Source organism: Bison bison, unplaced genomic scaffold, assembly GCF_000754665.1.
Source record: "Bison bison bison isolate TAMUID 2011002044 unplaced genomic scaffold, Bison_UMD1.0 scf7180017864316, whole genome shotgun sequence".
NCBI lineage: Eukaryota > Metazoa > Chordata > Mammalia > Artiodactyla > Bovidae > Bison > Bison bison.
Genome location: NW_011494888.1, coordinates 2,782,652 through 2,804,274, shown reverse-complemented (window position 1 = coordinate 2,804,274; position 21,623 = coordinate 2,782,652). Strand labels below are relative to the sequence as shown.

Sequence of the window (21,623 nt, the reverse complement as noted above, 5' to 3'; positions counted from 1 at the left end):
CAGGGCCAGAAGGTGCAGCAGCCTGCCCCCTCCCGGGGCGGAGGGAGGCCGTGTCCGTGCCCCGGGGGCGCCGGGCGCAGTGCTGTGTGGGCCCCACTGCTCTGGCACCCGATGTGCGTGCTCAGTCACTCAGTCGTGTCTGACTCTTTGGGACCCCGTGGACTGGAGCCCGCCCGGCTCCTCTGTCCATGGGATTCTCCAGGCAACAACAATACTGGAGCGGGTTGCCATTTCCTCCTCCGGGGGATCTTCCTGACCCAGGGATCAAACTTGTGTCTCCTGCATCAGCAGGTGGATTTTTAAGTGCTGTGTCTGTTCAATCATTCTCTGTGTCTGTCTTTATTTACTGGACATGGAGGGTTTCCACAGCCAAGGTGGGCTTATTGAAATGGAGGGGTTTAAAGCTGCCAGTTGATCAACAAGAAGGACCACAGACTTGGTATTGTCACTTGACATCCTGTAAAACCTCAGAAGGATGGCTACCCCCAGACCATGCCAAGCTTAGTCGCTCAGTCATATCTCTTTGCAACCCCATGGAATGTACAGTCCATGGAATTCTCCAGGCCAGAATACTGGAGTGGGTAGCCTTTCCCTTCTCCAGGGGATCTTCCCAACCCAGGGATTGAACCCAGGTCTCCCGCATTGCAGGCAGATTCTTTACTGTCTGACCCACCAGGGAAGCCCCAGACCCTCCCTCACAAAACCAGCATCCTCCATGAGCATCAGGTCCCAGCAGAGCGCTCACTAGACCTTTCCATAGGAGGGGAAGGAGGGGGTGCTCACAAGTGACCCCGGGTGACTCTGGGTGTCGAGGGGGAGCTGGCAGCCAGGCCACTGTCTTCACTTTGCAGCTGCCTATACGAGATCTGTTGAATGTGCTCCAGTGACATCACTGATAAGGACACTGGTTGAACCCAAAAGGATGTTTTTGCTTTATGTCTTATAACATCCTTGAGTGCTCAAAAATAGGGAAAAGGTAATTCCACCAAGCTTTCAATTTCCACGGGCAGAAGGAATGGTCTAGCTCTGATGGTCAAGATAAAGCTCCAGCCTGCAGGGAACTGACCTTTTGGGGGTGGAGGGGGATGAGAAGCAAGGACTTGTTCCCAGGGGAGGGGACTGTTTCCTGCATAATTACAGAGCTCAAATTCTGTGTTCTCTCTATAAACCTCAACCCCAATCTGCTGACAACTGTCATTAGCTCACAGAAGGCAGTGCCGCTGACCATTGCCCTGACAGCCCCAGGGAGTCACATGTTCACCCTCGTGGCCCTTTGTGAGCTCAGCATCATGTGGAGACACACTTGGAAGATGCAAGGCAGCCACGGAAGACTCACTGGCCTTTGTCCGCAGGGAAGCAGCATCTACTGCACACACCACAGGCTTAGGGGCCTCAGTGCTCCTTCTGACTCAGATCTGTCACTCCACCCGATTCTTAGCTTTCTGTGACTATTTACATTGAAACTTAGGATGCTAAGGCTGAAGCTCCAATACTTTGGTAAAAATGCTGACTCATTGGAAAAGATCCTGATTCTGGGAAAGATTGAGGGCAAGAGGAGAAGGGGGTGACAGAGGATGAGATGGTTGGATGGCATCACCGACTCGATGGGCATGAGTTTGAGTGAGCTCCGGGACATAGTGAAGGACAGGGAAGCCTGGCATGCTGCAGTCCATGGGATTGCAAAGTTGGACATGACTGAGCTACTGAACAACAACAAAATGCAATCTAATTAAAGGGATTCAGTTCCTTGGTCACAGCAGCCACAGGAGACAGGCGGCCCTTGGAGTGGAAGGTGCAGGTATGAGACATCCCGTCACTCGCCAGCACAGACAGACGGGATATGTTTATTTCTCCCCTACGCCCACCTATATTCAGAATCCCCAGCCTGTACACAGCAACTCAAACGTTCAACTGCCTTTAGATTCTTCTAGCTATCAACTAGGTCTCGGGATTTAAGGGCCAGCGGGGTGTGGCATACTGATTTCCTTTGATAGCAGGTCTTTCAGGGACTCCACTTACAACAATAATAGAACTCCTTAAAGCGTGAGCTAGAGAAGCTACAGAGAGAGCTGGAGGAAGGCCAGGGCCAGCAAAGACACTCTGAATTTTACACCCTACCTGCTCACTGTCTGCTCCACGAGGAGGGCTTTGTTTTCTATTTCTTTTTAACTGCTCCTTATCTTCTGGCCCCCAGGGTCTGTGCTGTGAGGGTGTGACATGCAGGGCCCCTTGATTCTGCAGGGGCCAAAGGGAGCGCGTGAGGTTCGGGAGATGGAGTCTGGCCAGCAGAGAGCGCTTGCTCATCCACCTGGACACACCTGAGTCTGTTTGGTGGGTGATGCAGGGCATTGCGGGGGCTTGCCGATAACTCTGCTGGAAGTTTCACGTGAACACCCACAGACTGACGGCACCATCAGAAATCTGCTTGTCTCACATGTGTCCTCGAGGAGACCCAAGTCTGGAAGCCTGCACCCTAAGATTCTTACATTGATCTTGCCCCTGGCTCCGGACTGTGGCAGGAGTTTCTTAGAGTTCTGCACTTGGGAACACACACAGGGCCCCAGGAGCACCTCACTGCTGATCTGGGTATGAGTATATTTTATCTTGGAAGGTCTTCATGGAATCCACTGTACCATGAAACAAGTTGGTTCTCAAGTTCTCAAAGTAACGGGAGGAGTTAAAGCCGATCCTTTGTGGAAAATCACATCAGGCTTACTTACCCTGGGCTCTTAAGGACAACGAGCTTTCACTCACAGCAGTGGTGGAAACCTGGGGCGGTGCTTCTCTTCCTAAGCAATGTCATTTTTCTATCTGCTCTTGACTCAGCAGTGAGATGATCAATATTTCTCTCTGAAGTGGGTATCCCTTGATTTCTCAGATCTCAACTCTCTAGAGCATTTCCAATGTCTGCTCATCCCTCTGACTCTGTGATCCCCACAGGCCGGGAGCTGAGGTTCTGTCTGAGGGGAGATTCAGGAAGGAAGTTGGCACGGGTCCCATCTTGAGTGGTGGAGACCAGCACCCCGGCAATTCCCTGTGTCTTCTGACAGAGACACTGCACCAAGTACGAGCTAACAGCTAATGCACGCATGCTTCCCCGCCTCCTGACCTCTCACTAAGCGGCGGCACGTTCTGCCTCGTCTTTGTCCCCTACCTGTGTAGCTCTTGATGGCTGCGCAGCTTTCTCTGCACAAACATCACCAGCGTCCTATTGCTGGACACGGGTTGTTGCCAGTATCTTGCTGTGATGGACGAGGTACTGGCATTTTACACTTGACAAATAAGTGCCTCTGGAAAACAGATTTTCAGAATGGGTGAATGCATTTGGAATTTTGATATTTTCCAGACTGCTCTCTCTAGATGGTTTTTTGTGTTTTTTTTTAATCATCATTTTCATCAGCAAAATATGTGCTCTTAATTTCTAATTTTTTTAGTTTCTGATTTTATAGGTGAAGGATATTTCATAGTTGCTCACGCACATCTACATGAGGTAGATCATCTTTTAGTATATTTGCATTTACTTTTTGAGGAACCACTAGGTAATACTGGCATCAGGTTGACTGTGGGTGAGAGATCAGACCACAGTCAAGGGGTTTATTCTCACACAGAACACATCTGAAGATGAGTAGTTAAGGTTGGCATGAAGGCTGGAAGGTTATAAGGGTCTCAAGTATCTTCTTTCTCTTTCTTCCCCATCATGCTAAAATGTAGCTTCCATCTTAAAGGTCACTTATGACTCAAGATAGCTGCTGGAGCACCAGCCATCATGTCTACATTGCAGGCTGCAAGAAGGAAAAAGAAAACAGCCAGAGGGTGTGTGCCTCCTCCCTTTTAGAAGCTTCACAGAAGTTCCCTTTGACACTTAGCTTCCATCTCAGCAATGACTCAGTAACGTGGCTGTATCTGAAGGAAATTGGAACGTGAGGCTTTTCAACTGAGGGCATTGCCCAGGAATCAGTTAATAAGGGGGAAGAGGGCAACAGATATTGAGAGGTAATTGGTAGTTTCTGTCACACATTCTTTGTCAATTTTACTTTTGGATTTGCACTTTTATTGAGTCCCATGAGCTCTTTATATATAAAGGAATCCTTGTCTACCATAAGAGTTACAAAATTTTTTTCCTACTGTTCTCTGTTGACTGTAAGGTCTTTGTCATGTAGGTATGTTTTCTGTAATTGAAGTTATCCCTGTTTTCTTTTTTTATGGCTTCTGGTTTTTAAGTCACCCTTAGAAAGGTCTCCCTTGGAAGTCTCCCCTGGTTTCTTCTAGTGCTTTTACAAGGGTCTCAGACCCAGACAGATTCAACTCAAGGTCAAAGCCTTCTGGAACTGAATTGCGTCTCTAAGTTGTGGGCAATGCAGTGGCTGCTGGCTCACTGACCACTCTGCCACCTCTGGGCTTTAGAACATCACTCAGGTCGTCTGACCTGTAATCACGGTACAGGATGGTGGCTCGAAGACCACTGTCCCCTGCAGGTCTCACCATTAGGGCTCCTGGGTCAAGATGGCTGCAGAACAAGACTTGGCATTGGGTGAGACCAAGGTGCTGTTTTAAAGATAGAAACCTAAACAGCCAAGTCAGAAAGTTAATAAAATTTATTAGCAGGAAAGACAACAGAAGTAAAATAAATATTCCCTTGTAAACCAGAAAGACGGCATTTTAAGACATCCACAGTTCACACCAGCCACCCTATTAGCTCCTTCCAGTCTCTGGTGCAACTCACCACCAGGGGCAGAGCCAGGTGTTCATAGGAGTCAAGGAAAGGCAAGCCCATGCTCAGCCTGGACATGGCAACCCTTATGGGACATCCCCTCCATTATTCTGGTGGGTTGGCACATCTGGAAAGAAGCAATGTGGATAAGCTTAATAAGAGCATCATTTTACCAGCTTGAAACCATTTTAAAAATTTTCACACAGATACAAACAATGAGCTTACAACTTACTCTAAAACCTATTGAAAGCATTTTCTAAATTTGAACCCTAATATTGTAAAGAGCTCTGAACTGAAATCGTTGCCTGAGTTTTGGAGGATGAAAACACTGTCCTGCTCTCACTAGGGACAGAGATGTCCATGCACCACAGGGAAACACCACCTTCACTGGCTCCTTCTAGACTCAGTCAGACTCAGCCAAGGCCACATGCGTACACTCTGGGAGGAAGAAGTGAAATATTTGAAAGCAGAGGTGAAAACAATGCACGTGTTAAAATAGCACTTTTCAATACAGGGCCGCAGTTTCCTCCTCCTCACTGTCACCCAGGCAGGAGACGGGGCGGAAACAGGAGGAAACGAAGCCATCACTGTCTTGCCCACCTGGTTACAGAGGTCACTTTCGGCAAAACTAAAGTGGCACTAGTTAGTGGTAAAGAGCCCATTTGCCAATGCAGGAGATGTCAGATACACGGGTTTGATCCCTGGGTCGGGAATATCCCCTGGAGAAGGAAATGGAAGCCCACTCCAGTATTCTTGCCTGGAGAATCCCATGGACAGAGGAGCCTGGGGGGCTACAGTCCACGGGGTCACAAAGAATTGGACACGACTTAGCAACTTAACAGCAACAACAAAAATTAAATTAGGAAAATGCATATATTTTTAACCTGGTAGACACAGTCTTTTTAAACTTAGGACTTTGTGGTTTCCAGGGGAGATTAAAGTCACAGTGAGTCTGCAGATGATGTTCCCAAGCCTTGCTGAGACATACAGGCTGTGGCACAGGTGGTTTAGGTCTGGTCCTCCTGTAGCTAAGAAAAGACTTGCGGAGTCATCAGACGATGTAGCCACCATGAGCAGGGAAAGGGCAGCAGGCGTGTCACCCGCTCCCTGGTGAGATGCTACACACTCTTTATAACCTTTGGGGAAACCTTAATAAACATGGTTTGCTGACTGGAGGGCTAAAATATATCACAGCCAGCAAGCTGATTGTTGTAGATGCCATGCAAGTAGAAAGTGAAAGTGAAGTCACTCAGTCGTGTCTGACTCTTAGCGACCCCATGGACTGCAGCCTACCAGGCTCCTCCATCCATGGGATTTTCCGGGCAACAGTACTGGAGTGGGGTGCCATTGCCTTTTCCCTTATGAAGTAGAAATGATGTCAAATGTGTCCCATGTTTCAAAAAGAAAAGAAAAAAGTAAAGGAGTCATAAAGTCTGAACATCAAATTTTAATCTTGAACCTTTTCTCCAGTCTTCAAATTATTAACATGAAAAGGAATGATAAACTGCAATTTTATCATTACCCTATCGCCAAGTAACAAGCCCTTGTTACAAAGTCTCCATCTACTGTGCCCAAAAACCAACAGAAAACCCATACATTATATTATCTAAGTGATCTATTAACAGATGAAATTTTAACCAACTTCATACCAGGAATCTATTAACAGAGGTACTTCAATCACATAGCTTAAAATATGGAGAAAAGACAGGTAAAAAAGTGATCTTATCCGGTAGTAGTCTTTTTACTTCTTAAAATTTTTATAAAATACACTAATTTCCCAAAATAAAGAATATTATGACACATTGGTGTCAACTTACACAAATGAAAGCTGATGGCAGCTTTTTTTTCTAGCTGAAGTTCATTTCACCAAAACTTTATATATTACATGAATATCCCAGTAAAGTATTTTTTTAAAAAATTCAATACACAGGAACATAATGTACAGTGTCTTATAAAAAATGGTTAATTTAGGAATGATTTCATTTCAACCACATAATATATCTCTTTAAGACCATAAAACTGCTTGCAAGAAGACTCTCAGTCCATGTTTTGACTCCCTAGTTGCAATTCTTAAAGGTAAAAAATGAGAAGGGTTTTGTTTTTGCTTTCTCATGAGAAAATTGTGGTCGCTGTTTCTGCCGCTGCCAGGCCCCCTCCCTGGCTCTGCTGTGAGGGGGCCCTGAGCCAGGAGGCTGTGTGGCTGGCTGGGGTGGGGGCGGCATGGCTGTCACAGAGGGGCGGCGGGGGCCGTGGGCTCAGCCCACCCATGCCCAGCAGCCTGCAGGGGGCACAGCCCAGGCCTCAGCCGCCCAGGGACAGCGGCGCTCGGGGTGACCTGGGCAGACAAGGGGGTGACCTGGGCAGACAAGGGGCTGCCCAGCCCAGCCGCACGGCCGCGGCATCCCCTGTGGCTGCTGTGTGGGGTGCAGCCCCACCCGGGGCTGGGGGGCATGGGAAGAGCCCCACGAACGCCTGTGGCCCTCACGCGGAGGCCGCCTGCGGTGACAACATGGGGTCATTCAGGGCCGTCTGCAGACAGGGCGCACCCGCGATTCTTCAACGTCCAGCCACTGAGCCGAGCTCTGAACACATGCTCTCCAAGGGTTGTGCTTTATTCCCCCTTCTCCTAGGAAATCGGAGACCCTCACTATTAAAGTGAGGACTGGGTTCTGGGGTGACTCCAGACCCAACCAGAAAGACAGGTGCCCACCTCGCCACCCGGGCCCCCCTCAGCGCCCTGGGTTTACTCATGGGCCCTGACTTCCCAGAGAGACGGCCAGGCGCGACAGCCGGCATCCCGGACCCAAAGAAGGGAGTGAGCCCGGGAAGGCGGGGCCGTCTTCTTAACCCTCTGAGCCACCAGGGCAGCCCGGGGGCCATCTTCTACACCGAGGGGGTCTGTTGCTCCCAACAGGGGGTCACCCAGCCTCTCATCGGCTACTGTTTCATAAATTAATAACTTCTCAAAATCATAATCCAAAGAATTCATCTATTACAGGAAAAATTCAAGTTTAAAAAAGCAAATAAATTAGTTAAGCCTTGTAAACAGTTGTCCATCTCAGCTAGGTTCCTCTGTGGAGTGAATCAGACAGCTCAAGGCAGGTGGCAGGTGACCAAGGCAAGGGGCCAAGTGCCCGCGGGCCATCAGAGGGCCGTGGAGACAGATGCGGTCCGGCCCGGCGGCCCCTCAGATGTTCTCCACGAAGCTCCCGGGGAAAAGCCCCGTCTTCCCGTTCCGCTGCAGCGTGCCCTTGAACCAGCCGTCCTCCCGCTTCTTGTGCACGAACACGATGTCGCCCTCCTTGAGCTCCAGCTCTGCCTCGCTCTGCGGCGGGTAGGAGACCACCACCCGGTGCCTGCGGTGGGGAAACAGAGATGGGTGACTGAGAGGCGGTGGGTGACAGAGGCGGTGGGTGACTGAGGGGCGGTGGGTGACAGAGGGGCGGTGGGTGACTGAGAGGCGGTGGGTGACTGAGAGGTGGTGGGTGACAGAGAGATGGCACAAAGAACAGACAGATGACAGACAGTCAGGCTCCAGAGCACAGAGGGAGAGATGGTACATGCGGGGAGAGAGAGTAAGTGATAGACAGACGGGGGAACAGATAGATGGTAGATGGGTGACAGAGAATAGATAGACAGATGATACAGGGAGAGAGAAAAATCAAAGATAGATGGGGGAATAGATGATAGACAGGGGAACAGATAGATAGTAGATGGGTGACAGAGAATAGACAGATGATAAAGGGAGAGAGAATAATTCAAAGATAGATGGGGGAATAGATTATAGACGGGGGAATAGATGATAGACGGGGGAACAGATAGACAGGGGAACAGACCGATGATGAGGGGCAGGAGGACAGAAGGGGAGGATGATGGATGAGGGAGGGAGGGGGAGCAGGGAGGCAGAGGCAGATGATAGAATGATGACAGGAGAAGTCGGGGAGGGAGAGGGAAGGTGGCGGCTCAGTTACAGCTGCTCAGAGTCAGGCAAAGCCAGCATGCATACCTCAGATGTTGACAGAGCAGGACAGAGCACAAATCTGCCTACAATGTTGGTAAAATGACCCAAACCACTACCGTCCCCTATTGAGTAGAGACCTGCTGTGAACAGCGCTTGGACGTGCATAAAAGTCCACAAGTGACCAAGGACTGAGCTGGATGAGGATGGACTCCAGGGAAGCTCTTCCTTACACACCCAGCTCTTTCTGGGGCAGCTTGTCCCAAGGTTCACACAAGGAGGGGACTGGGGCCACCTGCTCAATCTGATTGCCACGGGTCTGACCTATGGTCTGCTTCTCCGAGCGTTCTCAACTCAGGGATCACTGGGAGAAGGGGTAATTATCATTTCAAGATTCCTGAAGCCTGGCTGGTTTAAGGCCAGCTACTCCCTGGCACCCCACTCCAGTACTCTTGCCTGGAAAATCCCATGGATGGAGGAGCCTGGTAGGCTGCAGTCCATGGGGTCGCTGAGGGTCAGACACGACTGAGCGACTTCCCTTTCACTTTTCACTTTCATGCACTGGAGAAAGAAATGGCAACCCACTCCAGTGTTCTTGCCTGGAGAACCCCAGGGATGGGGAAGCCTGGTGGGCTGCCGTCTATGGGGTTGCACAGAGTCGGACATGACTGAAATGACTTAGCATAGCACCCCCTGCTTCCAGGCTTGTTTCCTTCTGCAAAATTATGCTCAAGAGCCACGGAAGCCCTGGGGAGGTGAGCTGTGTCTCACTCTGTGTGGTCTCTGCCCACCTGTGTGACCAACAGAAGCCTGCACAAATGATGATCTGGGGTGCTGAGGCACGGTCCTAACGGGTGTGCGGGGGTCCCCACTCTGCAGCCTCCTGGAAACCACCCTCGCTGCCAGCTGAGTCATCCCCCCGCGCACAGATGTGCAGGCCAGGTAAGAGAGGTCTCTTTCCAAAAGTCGCTGGCAATGGGCAGCCACCTGGAAGGGGTCTTCTCTCCCTACTCAAGCCTTCACGAGACTGTCACTCAGGTGGATGTCTGGACACTAACCTCAAAAAATGCCCTAATCCAGGACCAGTCGTGTATGCCACCCCCAAAGTCCTAACTTCCAGAACTGCGAAACAATACATGTTCACGGTTAAGTTAAGCCTCTGAGGTCTGGAGTAATGTGTTACACTTATAAATGTGGACACACCTCTCTTGCTGGCTGATGCTAATCAGTGAGTATGAAGCTATTCAAGTGGTTGAGTTTCTACGCTCATTTGGTTCTCAAAGTCAGAAAATGAACTTAGAGCCTAAACGGTGACCCCCTCCACTATTCTTGCCTGGGAAATCCCAGGGACAGAGGAGCCTGGTGGGTACAGGCTACAGGGTTGCCAAGAGTTGGACACAACTTAGCAACTAAACAACAACAACGGAGCTATAAAAGCGGCTGAGTTTCTACTCTCATTTGGCTCTTAAAGTCAGAAAACGAACCTCTAGCCTCCTAGGACTCACTCTTAACAGCGCATAGAGAATGTCATGGCTGAAAAAACGGTCGTCGGAACTGAGTCTACACAACTGCCCCAACCTCATGAAACCCATCAGAGCGCAGTCCTTCTGGAAGATCACTGGTTTTACCAGCCTCCAACCCATAATGACCAGAGTCCATTTACGCGAGGACGTGAGCAAGAGCCTCAGGCTATGACTCGATTAATAAAGGCATCTCTGCAAAGGCCCAGCGGCTGCCTGGACCATTCCTGGGTGACTCTGGGCTCGGGAACCAAGTTGCCGTCCGGGGTGTTGAGCAGAAGCGCAGCACGGAGGCTGCCTGGCTGTTCGTAAGAGAGGTCCTGGGAAGCCAGAGACAGGACAGGCTGCGTCTGAGCAAGCCTGCAGGTTGCAGGGGGAGGCCTGGCCTCTCGTGAGAAGTGGGCCTGGGGCTTATGCTCAGAGCAGCTTTTGCTTGAGCCTTAATTTCCTCATCTTTGCACTAGGATGGCTGTGACCACACAGGTGTTACCAGAGGATGTGGGGACAACAGGGGTATGATGCACTCAACACTCGTCTGTCACAGAGTTCACACCCTGAGCGCCAGTTCCCACCACGACCGTGCGTCTCAGGCAAGGGATCCAGATGAGAAGGTGTCTCAGCTCTGATGCCAACAGGTTGAAGAGCCTGTGAAAAGCCATGCTGCCATCTGGGGCAGGTTAACATTTGAGCAAAGCTCCATAATTATAGGAAGAAGCACACAAGTAACTCATCATATTCAGAGCCAATCTCTGATTAAACGTATCGACCCTGGTCCTCCGCGAGCTGCCTTAAAGGTGAAATGGAACAAAAGCTGTTATTGAAAAAAGTGACTAGATTAGCATTTGCATTTTAGAAAATGCACTAAACCAACTCCGTCAAACATTTTCTGAACTTGAACTGCTGCCAAGCTAAGACCACAATCTTCCTGCCAAGTTCCCAGGGGAGCGGGTTTTCATGGCTGAGTGACGAGTCTCCTGGGCTGAGAGGAGCGAGAACCATGACCTTGGACCATAGGGAGACCAGTGGCTGCAGCAGAGACTCTGCTCAGATCCTGGCCCTGGCTCGAAGAGCGGTGTGCACACAGATTCCCAACAGGGACGCTCAAGACCAATGCTGGGCACAGCGGGCCACCATCTCAGGCACGGAGAAGCTTTGTAAAGTCCATATTCACTGACCCCAGGCAACGTGAGTGCAGCCACAGAGCCCAAAATCCGTTGCTCCAGCCACGACCCCTTGGGTGTTCTGAGCAGGGATTCTGGGGCGTCCCACGCCTCAGGGGCCATAATTCTCTCCCACAACTGCCATGGACCTGGGGTCCACCTTCCACATCTGCACCCCAGCCTCGCCGCTCTGACCTGTCCCACCTGAGCAAATAACCTGCCTGTCCTCCCAGCCTCCAATCTCCTCCTGTCCCCACTGCATTCTGCATATGATCAAAATACTAACTTTCTTAATTGCCAGCTCTATTTGCAGCTATTTCTTGCTCAATATTCCTTACAGCTTCCCAACTCCTTGGAGCAAGGTTACTCCCCAGTCTGGCATGTGAAGCGCTCAATGGCCTCAATCTCTCTGCAGCCACAGCTAATGGTCATCCCCATGAATGTGCACACACACCTGTGCACCGGGACACAGCCCCCAGGTACGGCCTCTGCCCCCAACCCCAGGCCTTGGCTCACACGGTCCCCTGGGGGCGCCCTCGGACAAGCCCAGAGCCCACCCATGTCCAACAGGCTCTCAAAGCCTTGCTCCATCTGCCCCGTGACTGAAGGAAACTTCATCCCTGACCAGATTCCAGAAGCCCTGTGCATGGTCCTTAGCACAGTACACATAAGAATCCTTCATAAGAATGTCCAACGACAAAAGGAAAGGTTTAATTGTATAGCAAAGTGATTTTTCCAAATGTACAACGTTCCTCAAAAAGGAATAAAATTCTGACAAAAGTTACAACATGGATGAACCTTAAAAATATTATGCTGAGTGAAATCAGTCACACACAATTCCACCTATGAGATGTGGAGACTAGTCAGACCCAGAGAGACAGAAACGAGAAGTGGGTTTGTCAGGAATTGGGGAAGGCAGGAATGGAAAGTGAGTGTTTAACAGGGTGACGAAAAAGCTCTAGAAATGGATGGCAGTGATGGTTATACAACAATGTGAATGTACTTAATACTACTGAACTGTATCCCTGAAAAAAAAAATGGCACATTTTATGGACATTTTACCACAATTAAAAAAAAGATAAATTAATTTAAAAATAAATGAAGGGACTTCCCTGGTGGTCCGGTGGCTAAGACTCCCCACTCCCAGTGCAGGAGCCTGGCCAGGGTTTAACCCCCGGTTAGGGAAGTGGATCCCACAGGTCACAACTAGAAATTCTTATGCTGCAACAAAAACCCGGTGCAGCCAGACAAATACATATTTTTAAAAATTAATGGAAAAATTAACAAAACTCACTTTAAAGCTTCTCAGCTATTTATGAAGAGCTCACCTGACTTAATTGAAATTCACTAGAATGTATTGAACAAAAAAATGTTATCATGGTAAAATTCCACATGTTAAGTCTCATAGGCTTAAAATATTTGGTTAGGTTTAAGAAATATGTGTTATGCAGGGAGGCAGTTCAGATGAATGTGTTGTAGCAGACAGTTTTTTTTTTTAAATGGTGTTAGACTTGAATTCATCTAGTTATTGTTTGAATGAGGGTGGGTGGGTAGAAGGATAACAAAATTACTGTTAGTGTTTCTTTCCTTAAGGAAAAAGATGTGAATCCCAGCCTTATTTCAGGGAAGCCTTTGAAGCTATGATGGACGTAAGTCTAAATTAAATGTATGTATGTTTCATTATATTGCTCTTAAAAGACTACTGAGGTGGCAGTTTAATTCTTAAAAACAATAAAATGAAAGCATAAATACTAAAAAAAAAGTAAAAATAAAAATTAATGGAAAGCTGAAAGAAATAAGAAAGCAAAGACGACAGACGGGGAAGGAGCGAGGAAGGAAGGAAAACCATCAAAAGCTACGTGCCTCCTGCTCCTTTCGGACAAAGCCTGGGGGTGACAGAGGGCACGGAGGGCGGCTCACAGGCCCGGCCCTGAGAGGGCCTCCGCCTCTCGTGTGACCCTGAGATCTGGGGGATGCTGACCCAGGTGGAATGCAAGAAAGGGAAGCCTGCTGTATGAAGCAGCTCCACGGACACCCCCAGGGCAGTCTTTCTGCTCCGGGCTCAGGCATTCCAGTCTCTGCTTAGATGGGCACCCGCAGTCTTTCATTAGCACAAATTTCCCACTTCCTTAATTTTTTGGTCTTTCTCATGTTTTCTGCAGTTCATGCTTTTTTGTTTCTGATCTCTCCGGATCTTGCCCAGATCGAGTCCCCAGGCTCTGGGAGGCAGGGTGCCCGTTGTCCCATCTGGGTGGCTGACCTCTACTACGGCATGTCACTAGCAAAACCAGACTTGCCTGCTTCGTAGTTTGCTTGAAGTCTGAGTGACTTACACTCATTGCTTCCTCCAGGGGGTTCACTGTCACAGCCTCAAATTAATCATTCTGTTTAAGCCCAGCTGCCTTTCTATAAATCTATCTCTGTCCAATTTGTATGTTTTCTGGTATGGTCCCTGATCAAGGAGCAGAGGTCCTTTTCCAATTTAGCAGATGGGCTTATCGGTACGTGGTTATCAGTTTAAATCCTAAACTTAAAAATATACGAAGATGACTTGCTGTGTCTACTTTATCTGTAATTTCTTTTCGTAGGAAAAAAAAAAAAACTGTCACATGTACTTTATTTGCCATCCCTTCTGAAATATTTTATTTCTACTTTCTCTTTGCAATTTCCTAATTATTTTTCCTCAGTCCTTCCAAAATAGAGCCTTCAATATCTGCTTTATTATCTCCGCTGTCATCAATTCTATTCCGCCCCCAGAATACAGCATTTCGTGCTTGTTTTCCTCAGTCTCTTTCACAAACACAAAAGATTCCTTCTGCTCCTCGGAGAACAGGCTCAGCTGGCACCAGATCTGCCAGCACACCTCCAGGTGCCTCCCTCCCTCCTCATAGTGTGAGACGTAAGCAGAGCTTCCCCTTCTCCCACTTGAGATTTACGGGGCAGGGTCCCACTTCAAGAGGAAATTTTATTCCTGTTGTCACTCTCATCTGTAGATGAATCCTATCTCATACTAGACTGATATTACACATTAAAAATATTTCTCTGGAACTCTAGAAGGAAAAATTCTACCAGAAGAGCCCCATGCTCTTGCACTTTGTGGGGGCAGGAGTCGTGACATTTAGACTCTGGTGAATTGAGGATGCTAAGATCCTGAAATGCTTCCTAAATTAGACTGATGTGAAAGCTAACCTTCCCTGCATTTTTAGCATGAAGTACTTTTTCCTAGGTTGAAATTTTTTAAATTCCAAAAGAGGTAATCCCTAAAATACACCCTTGGAAGTTTCTGAGTAACCAAAAAATTTCCTTCCCAGTGGATAACAGGATAATAGACTGTTTTCCTATGCTACTTGCTTCCACACATTTTTCCTATTGTGTCTATAGTCAGGCAGACCCTAAGAAGCTGAGTTAGACACATACCATCACCATGGCTGTAGGATGGCAAAAAGGCCATGAGAAGCTGGTAAGGCTGGCTATTATATTCAATATTCCACTGAGCACGTGGATTATAAAAATATAAATGCGGGGCAGAAATTCTCTCCAAAGACCACTTTCCCACTTGTAAAAATGGAAATGCTTCCATAAAATACCAGGCAGAGGATCCCAGCATGCCCTGCCCACATGATCAGCAGTAAACCCGCCTGCGCCTTGTCTGGAGGGACAGCCACCTACGGCCCCTCCTGTTGAGATGCTCTGGACTGTGGGAGCCTTCTGTAAGCAAGGCGACCTGCTGTGAGCAAGGCGCCCCTCTGTGAGCAAGGCTGGGGTGCAGAAGCTTGGAGACTGGCACACCGGGCCTCTGGAAAGAGCCAGTGCTGGGGGTGGGGGGCGTGGAGAGGTGTCAGTGCTGGCCAGAGTCTGGCGGGGAGTGGGGGGGGTCTGGTACAGTGAAGCAGCCCCCAGGCAGACACAGGGACACCACCAATGACAGGGCAGCGGGCAGGCTCAGCTCGCAGAGGGACTTGCACTCAGCATTGGGGGGCGAGGAACCGCCTCTGTGGCCCAGAGAGAGTAAACGAGTCACTGGACTGGGTCCAGGAGCAGAGGTGCCCTCCCTGGAGAGCCAAGAGACATCACAGGAAAAAGCAAGACTCTTGGAATGAAGGGGGATGTGAACTTGGGGCAAAACCTCAAAGCTTTACTGAGAGCCCATTGGATGAGGGGAAAGACAGAATGGTTTCACAGGTGAGGCAGAAACACTTCAGGGTAATGTCTCATTTCAAAACTGGTTTTAGAAGGGTCAGAACTACACAGAACTATCTCATGCCCCCATAAAAGTCCACAGCGAACAGTGTACTTTGTATTTAAGGCACATGGATTGTTTAATTCTTTCCCGAGTTACTTTTGGGTAATAAAGTAAGCCCCTCAAACTGTCTGAGTGCAGGCCTCAGGTTTAGTGGGTATTTCATCTGAAATACAGAGTTCAGGTGGATTTAAGTCATTGTAAAGTATAACACTTTACAGTAAGATCTTGAATCATTAACTGAAAATACTGCCCCAAAGGCGACACCACCACAGATGAGAAACATGCTCTGTGTGAGACTCAGGGACAGGGGGACTCGAGCCTGCAGAGACAGATGGCACCTCCTCCAGCAAACGCTTACATACTTATGCTAACGTTATGGGAAAGCAGTCCTCTAGTTTCAGAGTGCTTCATGCCATCTTCTCAGGCAACAGACCATGCCGCACTTTTAATTCATATGATCCGAGCAGGGTTTCGGTTTTTGTTTTTTGCTCTCGGATCGGCTTTATTTTTTTCCTAGCAGGTTTCTGTTTTATTAAATAGATTTTCTTTCCTAACATGCTCCGAGAGCCCCAGCAGCGACACAGACAGGACAGCTCCCATCTGTAAAGGTGACTCGAGGCCACAGTCACTGAACAGGGCTCACTGTTCTGAGGGTAACGGAGCCCCGTCAGCGGGTCAGCAGGGGTTGGGCCAGAAGAACTCTGCCACATTCTGGCTCAGGAAGAAGCTGAAGAGAACTCTGGGGGACGGAACACTCCAGGAGCCCTCCAACTAGCAGGCAGTGGTGTTCATAAACCTTTGATAAAAAGGGCCGAAGATGAAACGAGGGTGGCTGGCTGGCCGTGAACGAGGAGCCAAGAGAAGGCAGGGCCAGGGCTGCCGTGACCACTGCCCCATAGAGGAGAGCTCTGGAGACACGATGGAAAGGGGTGAGGATGTAGAGGGGACCGCAGAGATGGAGCGTGTCACCCGAGGGGGACAGGAGCCAGCGCCGGCTGTCACCACAGACCCCAGGAAGGAGCCGGAGACGCCGTGGGTGCCACAGACCTGCCGGCTCCCAGCGCCCATGACGAGAACCCACCTCTCGCACACGGCGGGCCGCACCTCACTGGCCGCCGGGGCCACAGGGACGAGCAGGGTTGCCGGGGGGGTGGCGCCACTGGGGCCGAGTCCAGGGAGGAGGCCCTGCGCTGGGGGCCGGGGGCCATGGTGTCCCCATCGCAGGGCCCAGGGCAGGCGCAGGGGGGACCCGGGGGCCCGCAGGACAGCTCGGCCCCCAGCTCGGCATCCAGCGTGGGTGAGGCCGGCGGTGATCCCCGCGGCTTGCGCTGGGTGGAGGCCCCGGACAGCAGCTTCAACAGCCCCTTTTTCTCTTTCTAAGAAAAAAAAAAAAGTGCATGGGTTGGAGACATGGTTCTGTTGGTAGAGTTTCAAGTTCAGATTTGAGCTTTCCAAGGGACCCCTGAGGGTGTCTGGGACTCCTGGTCCGGCTCCTGGGGCTGTGTGCTCAATGCCCTTTACCTCTCTGCGCAGCGTCCGCCCACCTGCGCATCTTCCCTGGTTCTGGACACTCAAGTGCTCATCACCAACCTCCATGGAGGTGGGATGAGCAGATAAAAAGGATGGGAAACCAAAATCCCACCAATTCACTTCCCAGGCTTGGCGAAGGCAAAGTAGACACTTCAGGACAAAATGGAAATTTCAGACGGTAGCTTTAATTTCCTGAAATCTTCAATTCTTGTGTGCTATACTCAACTAACATAAACCCACTTGCATTTCAGTATCTTACTCCACAGCCATAGACCTGAGGCTTATCCCTCATAGGGGATGATGTCTTGATCAGGGTGAAGGGCTAAGTCATATTCACTCATCACTACGTTGATGAAATTTAACAAACTGATAATAACAGAAGTCAAACCGTATCTGTTGTGCAAATACTTCTTTAATTCAAAAACAGTCGTGTCCAACTCTTTACGACCCCATGGACTATAGCCAGGCTCCTCTGTTCATGGGATGCTCCAAGCAAGAATACTGGAGTGGGTTGCCATTTCCTTCTCCAGGGGATATTCCCCACCCAGGGGTCAAATCTATGTCTTCTATATTTCAGGCGGATTCTTTACCAAAAACAAGTACAAAATTTGAAAAAAGCCCATCAGTATAATAAAAACATTTTATGTGTCTTTTTGCAAGCAAGTGTATAAATGAGAATTACTCCCATCAACCTCAAGCCATAGAAGCCACCTCATGGGTCTTGGTGTCCTGTGGTCTTTTCCTTTGGGTCTTGCTCTGCTAGGAAACCAGATCTAGGGCTGGCTCTTCTCTGTGCCCAGACCCCAAGTGTCAATATTCTTCTGATGCCCAAAGTAATAACAACCATCATTTTAAGTTGCTTTACTAATGTGTCAACTGTGTCATCAAGTCCTCTGACTGAAAACATGGTCCGAAAATACAATAGTTGAGAGAAATAACCCTTTAGAACGCTCTCTAGGCAAACTGGGACTATTAAGATCCACTAACAGGGAAGGAGAACTATAAGCAGCCCTCAAGGAGAGAGAACACCGAGGAATTCTTCCTGAATACTGACTTAGTTCAAACTCAGTCAAATATCCCTTGGGCACGGTGGCGGGGGGTGGGGTAGGGGAGGATCCATAATAACAGAGTTCAGTTAGAGACAGTCTGGCAGAAGGAAACAAAGGTAACCGTTTATCAGACGATCATCCCAGGCGGTCTGCACCACGGGCCCCATTTACCTAGCGTGGCCCACAGCACTGCTAACCTGCAGGGCAGGGGCTCTTCCCATAGGGAACATCATTACAGAACGCTGAGCAGAGGTCCCTGAGCTATACATTAGGTCCTTATTAGTCATCTATTTATACGGTGGTGTGCACATATCGATCCCAATCTGTCTCTCCCTCTCTTACCTCCTGCTAACCATGTTTGTTTTCTACGTCTGCGACCCTACTCTGTGTTGTACATAAGCTCGTTTGCGCCCTTTTTCTTTTTATATTCCACACGTAAGCAACATTATGTGGTATTTGTCTGTGTCCGCCGCACTTCACTCAGTGTGACGGTCTCTAGGTCTGTCCCTGTAGCTGCAAACGGCGTTATTTTGCTCTTCCTTATGACTGCATGATAGTCCAGTGTGTGCGTGTGCCACCCCTCCTTGACCCACTCCTATGCTGACAGATACTCAGGCCGTTTCCACGTCTTGGCTGCTGTAAACAGTGCTGCTGTGAACAATGGGGTGCACGTATCTTTCTGAGTTATGGTTTCCTCTGGGTATATGCCCCGCAATGGGATTGCTGGGTCACATGGTTACTCTATTTTTCAATTTTTAAGGATCCTCCACACTGTTCTCTGCACCAGTCATCATATTTACATTCTCATAACAGTGTACAAGGGTTCCCTTTTCTTCACACCCACTCCAGCCTTCTCATTTGTAGACTTTTTGATAATGGCCATTCTGACCAATGTGAGGTGATATTAATACCTCACTGTAGTTTTTATTTGTATTTCTCTAGTAATTAGTGAGAATTGATTTTTAAAAGTTACAAGAAAACATATGCATGGCCTGAAATTCAGAAGGAAATCCTGAAGCTTCGGCTCCAAGCACACACTGTAAATCACCCCAGCAGGTGAAGGGGCAGAAGCACCCAATGATGAAGGCACTTACGTGATGCCCCAGGAAGTGATGATGATGACCCAGGAAGTGGCAGAAAGGCCTCCACAAAAGGATCAGGAGAAGGGCCCCAAGAAGAACACACCATGGCTGTGGCAAGTCAAGATGCTGAAGGCCAGAACGAACTTAAACTCACAAAAATGCGAATGACCGAAAAAAGTAGGGGTGGGGTGTGTGCTGCTTTAAAGTTTTTTTGGGAACAAGAAAGACATGGATCTGGTGCCTGGGGTGGATGGTGGTCCTCAGATGCATGAAGAGTCCCTTTCAGACTAGACAGCAAGAACAAACCTTGGTAGGAGGGAAACAGGGGAGGAACTGGGATTCAGAGGTGAAACCACTCCTCCCAACAGGCTGATCCACCCCAGTGGACTGAGGAAATTAACAGCTGGAACACAACCCATCTCTGACACATCGAGGTGAATCTGGGACCAAGGTCAACTCAACATGCCAAAGAAAGACATGTGTGGTCCTCATTTTCATAGACGACCACAACAGCACTTGCAGACCACCTGGGAAATCCTAAAACAGGGTATCTGATGAAAGGCTGACTCAGAAAAGGAAGTGAGACCAAGGAAGTCTCCCCCATGAGATGCGGGCTAACAGGTTACAGCAGAAATGGTGAGGCGACTGGGGAACTGTTTGGATGGGAGAATGAGAGACAGCTGGATCTCATCCAGCATCCGCCAAGCTCTCTCCGAGTGTCCTGGCAAGAGGATGGAGTGATGGGGGTGAAGTGACGCTCCTTGCACTAATCATGGGTCACTGAGTTTATAGCCATTGGGACAATCTCTTTAATGAATTGGGAACATTAAATGAGGTGGCAGATTTAGAAAGGGAAATTAGAAATCTGTGATATGAAGAATATGGGGGGAAAAACCCTCAAGAGTGAAGCCTTTAAGAAAAGACGATAACCCTGAACTCTTTGCAGGGATCATATAGAAAGGAGACCATCGTTTTCTATGCAGTCCCTCAAAGCACAGTGAGAGGGCTTGAAGTCACAGGGGGACAGGTGTGTGCTGACGGAACTTTCCAGGAGTTCGAGCTGCCTGAAGACAGTGTTGATGCTCCGCAACAGGACACAGGGCCACAGGGCATCCTAGCAGAGGCCAGTGGCCACTTGTCAGGAGGGGGACTGAGCGGAGCAAACAGGTCACTGCTCTCTGCTTCTGGTGTCATCTCCCTCCAGCCCTGATCTTCCTTCCTCCCTTATAAGGAGATCCCTTTGCTTATTATATTGGGCTCACTCAGCTAATCCACTCGTCTTTAAACCTTTAATTGAATCACATCTGTAAGACCCCTTCTGCAATGTAAGGAAATGTATTATCAAATTTCAGGGATCAGGACATGGACCTCCTTGGGGGCCATTATTCTCCCTAGCACAGGCATCCTGCAGATTCTATGAATCCTTCCTTTGGAAGCCTGGGCTCCAGAGCCCGATTCTCTGAGACAATGGCCCCTGATGCCTTGTCCTGGAACCTTCAGATCTAAGCTGTAAAGTAAGTTTACTTTCTGAAGATCCTGGCAGGGTTGACCACATGAGACTGAGTACAAGTTTAATGTAGTTAATCATAAACATTGAACTGATACCGATCTTTTGCAAAAGCACTCCTGTTAACTCAACAATTAAATATTAACTTTTTAGTAGGCTGTTAAGTTTATTTCCTTATAAAGCCCTGTTCACAGGCTCCCTGGTCATTTAAACAGAGCGATGTACATGACCGTGGAAGCAGGTGTGATCCCACAGCTTCCCAGAGCTGGCGAGCGGTCTGGGGGGCATGCATGAGCAGAGTGGAAGCCACGCCCGCAGCATGACTACCAGAGCCTGCTGCATGCTGCTCTCTCTGTGCATGTTTAACCACCACACATGCCTCTGTCTACAACCCAACCACAGGTCAGTCTTTCAAACACAGCTTCCCGCTTACAATTTCTTTGAAATTCAGGCCCAAAGGATCTTTTTTAATAAAAAAGATCAAATTAGAAATTAATTTCCCCCTATATCTAAAGTCAAGAGAAAAACTATCCACATCCACACAGATTATAATCAAATACAGTGCAGAAACAATGAATCCACAAGCAACATTTCGGATCAACAGTTTCAACTCCTTCATATCCTAAGTGCGTTTCTGCAGAACAGTTAACCAGAAGCAAAGCTCACTCACCGGGAGGAGTTCAGGGCAGCGAGGGGGTAGGGGAGTGAGCAGCTAGGGAATAAGCCCCAGAGCTGAATGGAACCCCACCTCCCCATACCGCGAGCGGGTCACCCGTCGCCTGGGCTCACCTTGCCGTCCTTGTCTGGCCTGGCTGCCGAGCCACTGTCAGGAGAGGTGGGTGTCCCCGGGGGCCGGGGCGCAG

At 49.0% G+C, this 21,623-nt stretch overlaps 1 protein-coding gene across 1 annotated transcript in view; it reads right to left on the bottom strand.

Moving 5' to 3' along the window:
- Positions 1–6,142: 6,142 nt before the first annotated feature.
- The window catches only part of SH3RF1 (SH3 domain containing ring finger 1), a 155,393-nt gene continuing 139,912 nt past the window's right edge, over positions 6,143–21,623 (bottom strand). Inside the window, 4 exon segments of the mRNA XM_010852786.1 lie at positions 6,143–8,067; positions 16,674–16,714; positions 16,717–16,968; positions 21,550–21,602. Coding sequence (XP_010851088.1) covers positions 7,899–8,067; positions 16,674–16,714; positions 16,717–16,968; positions 21,550–21,602 — 515 coding nt within the window. The 3' untranslated portion in view covers positions 6,143–7,898.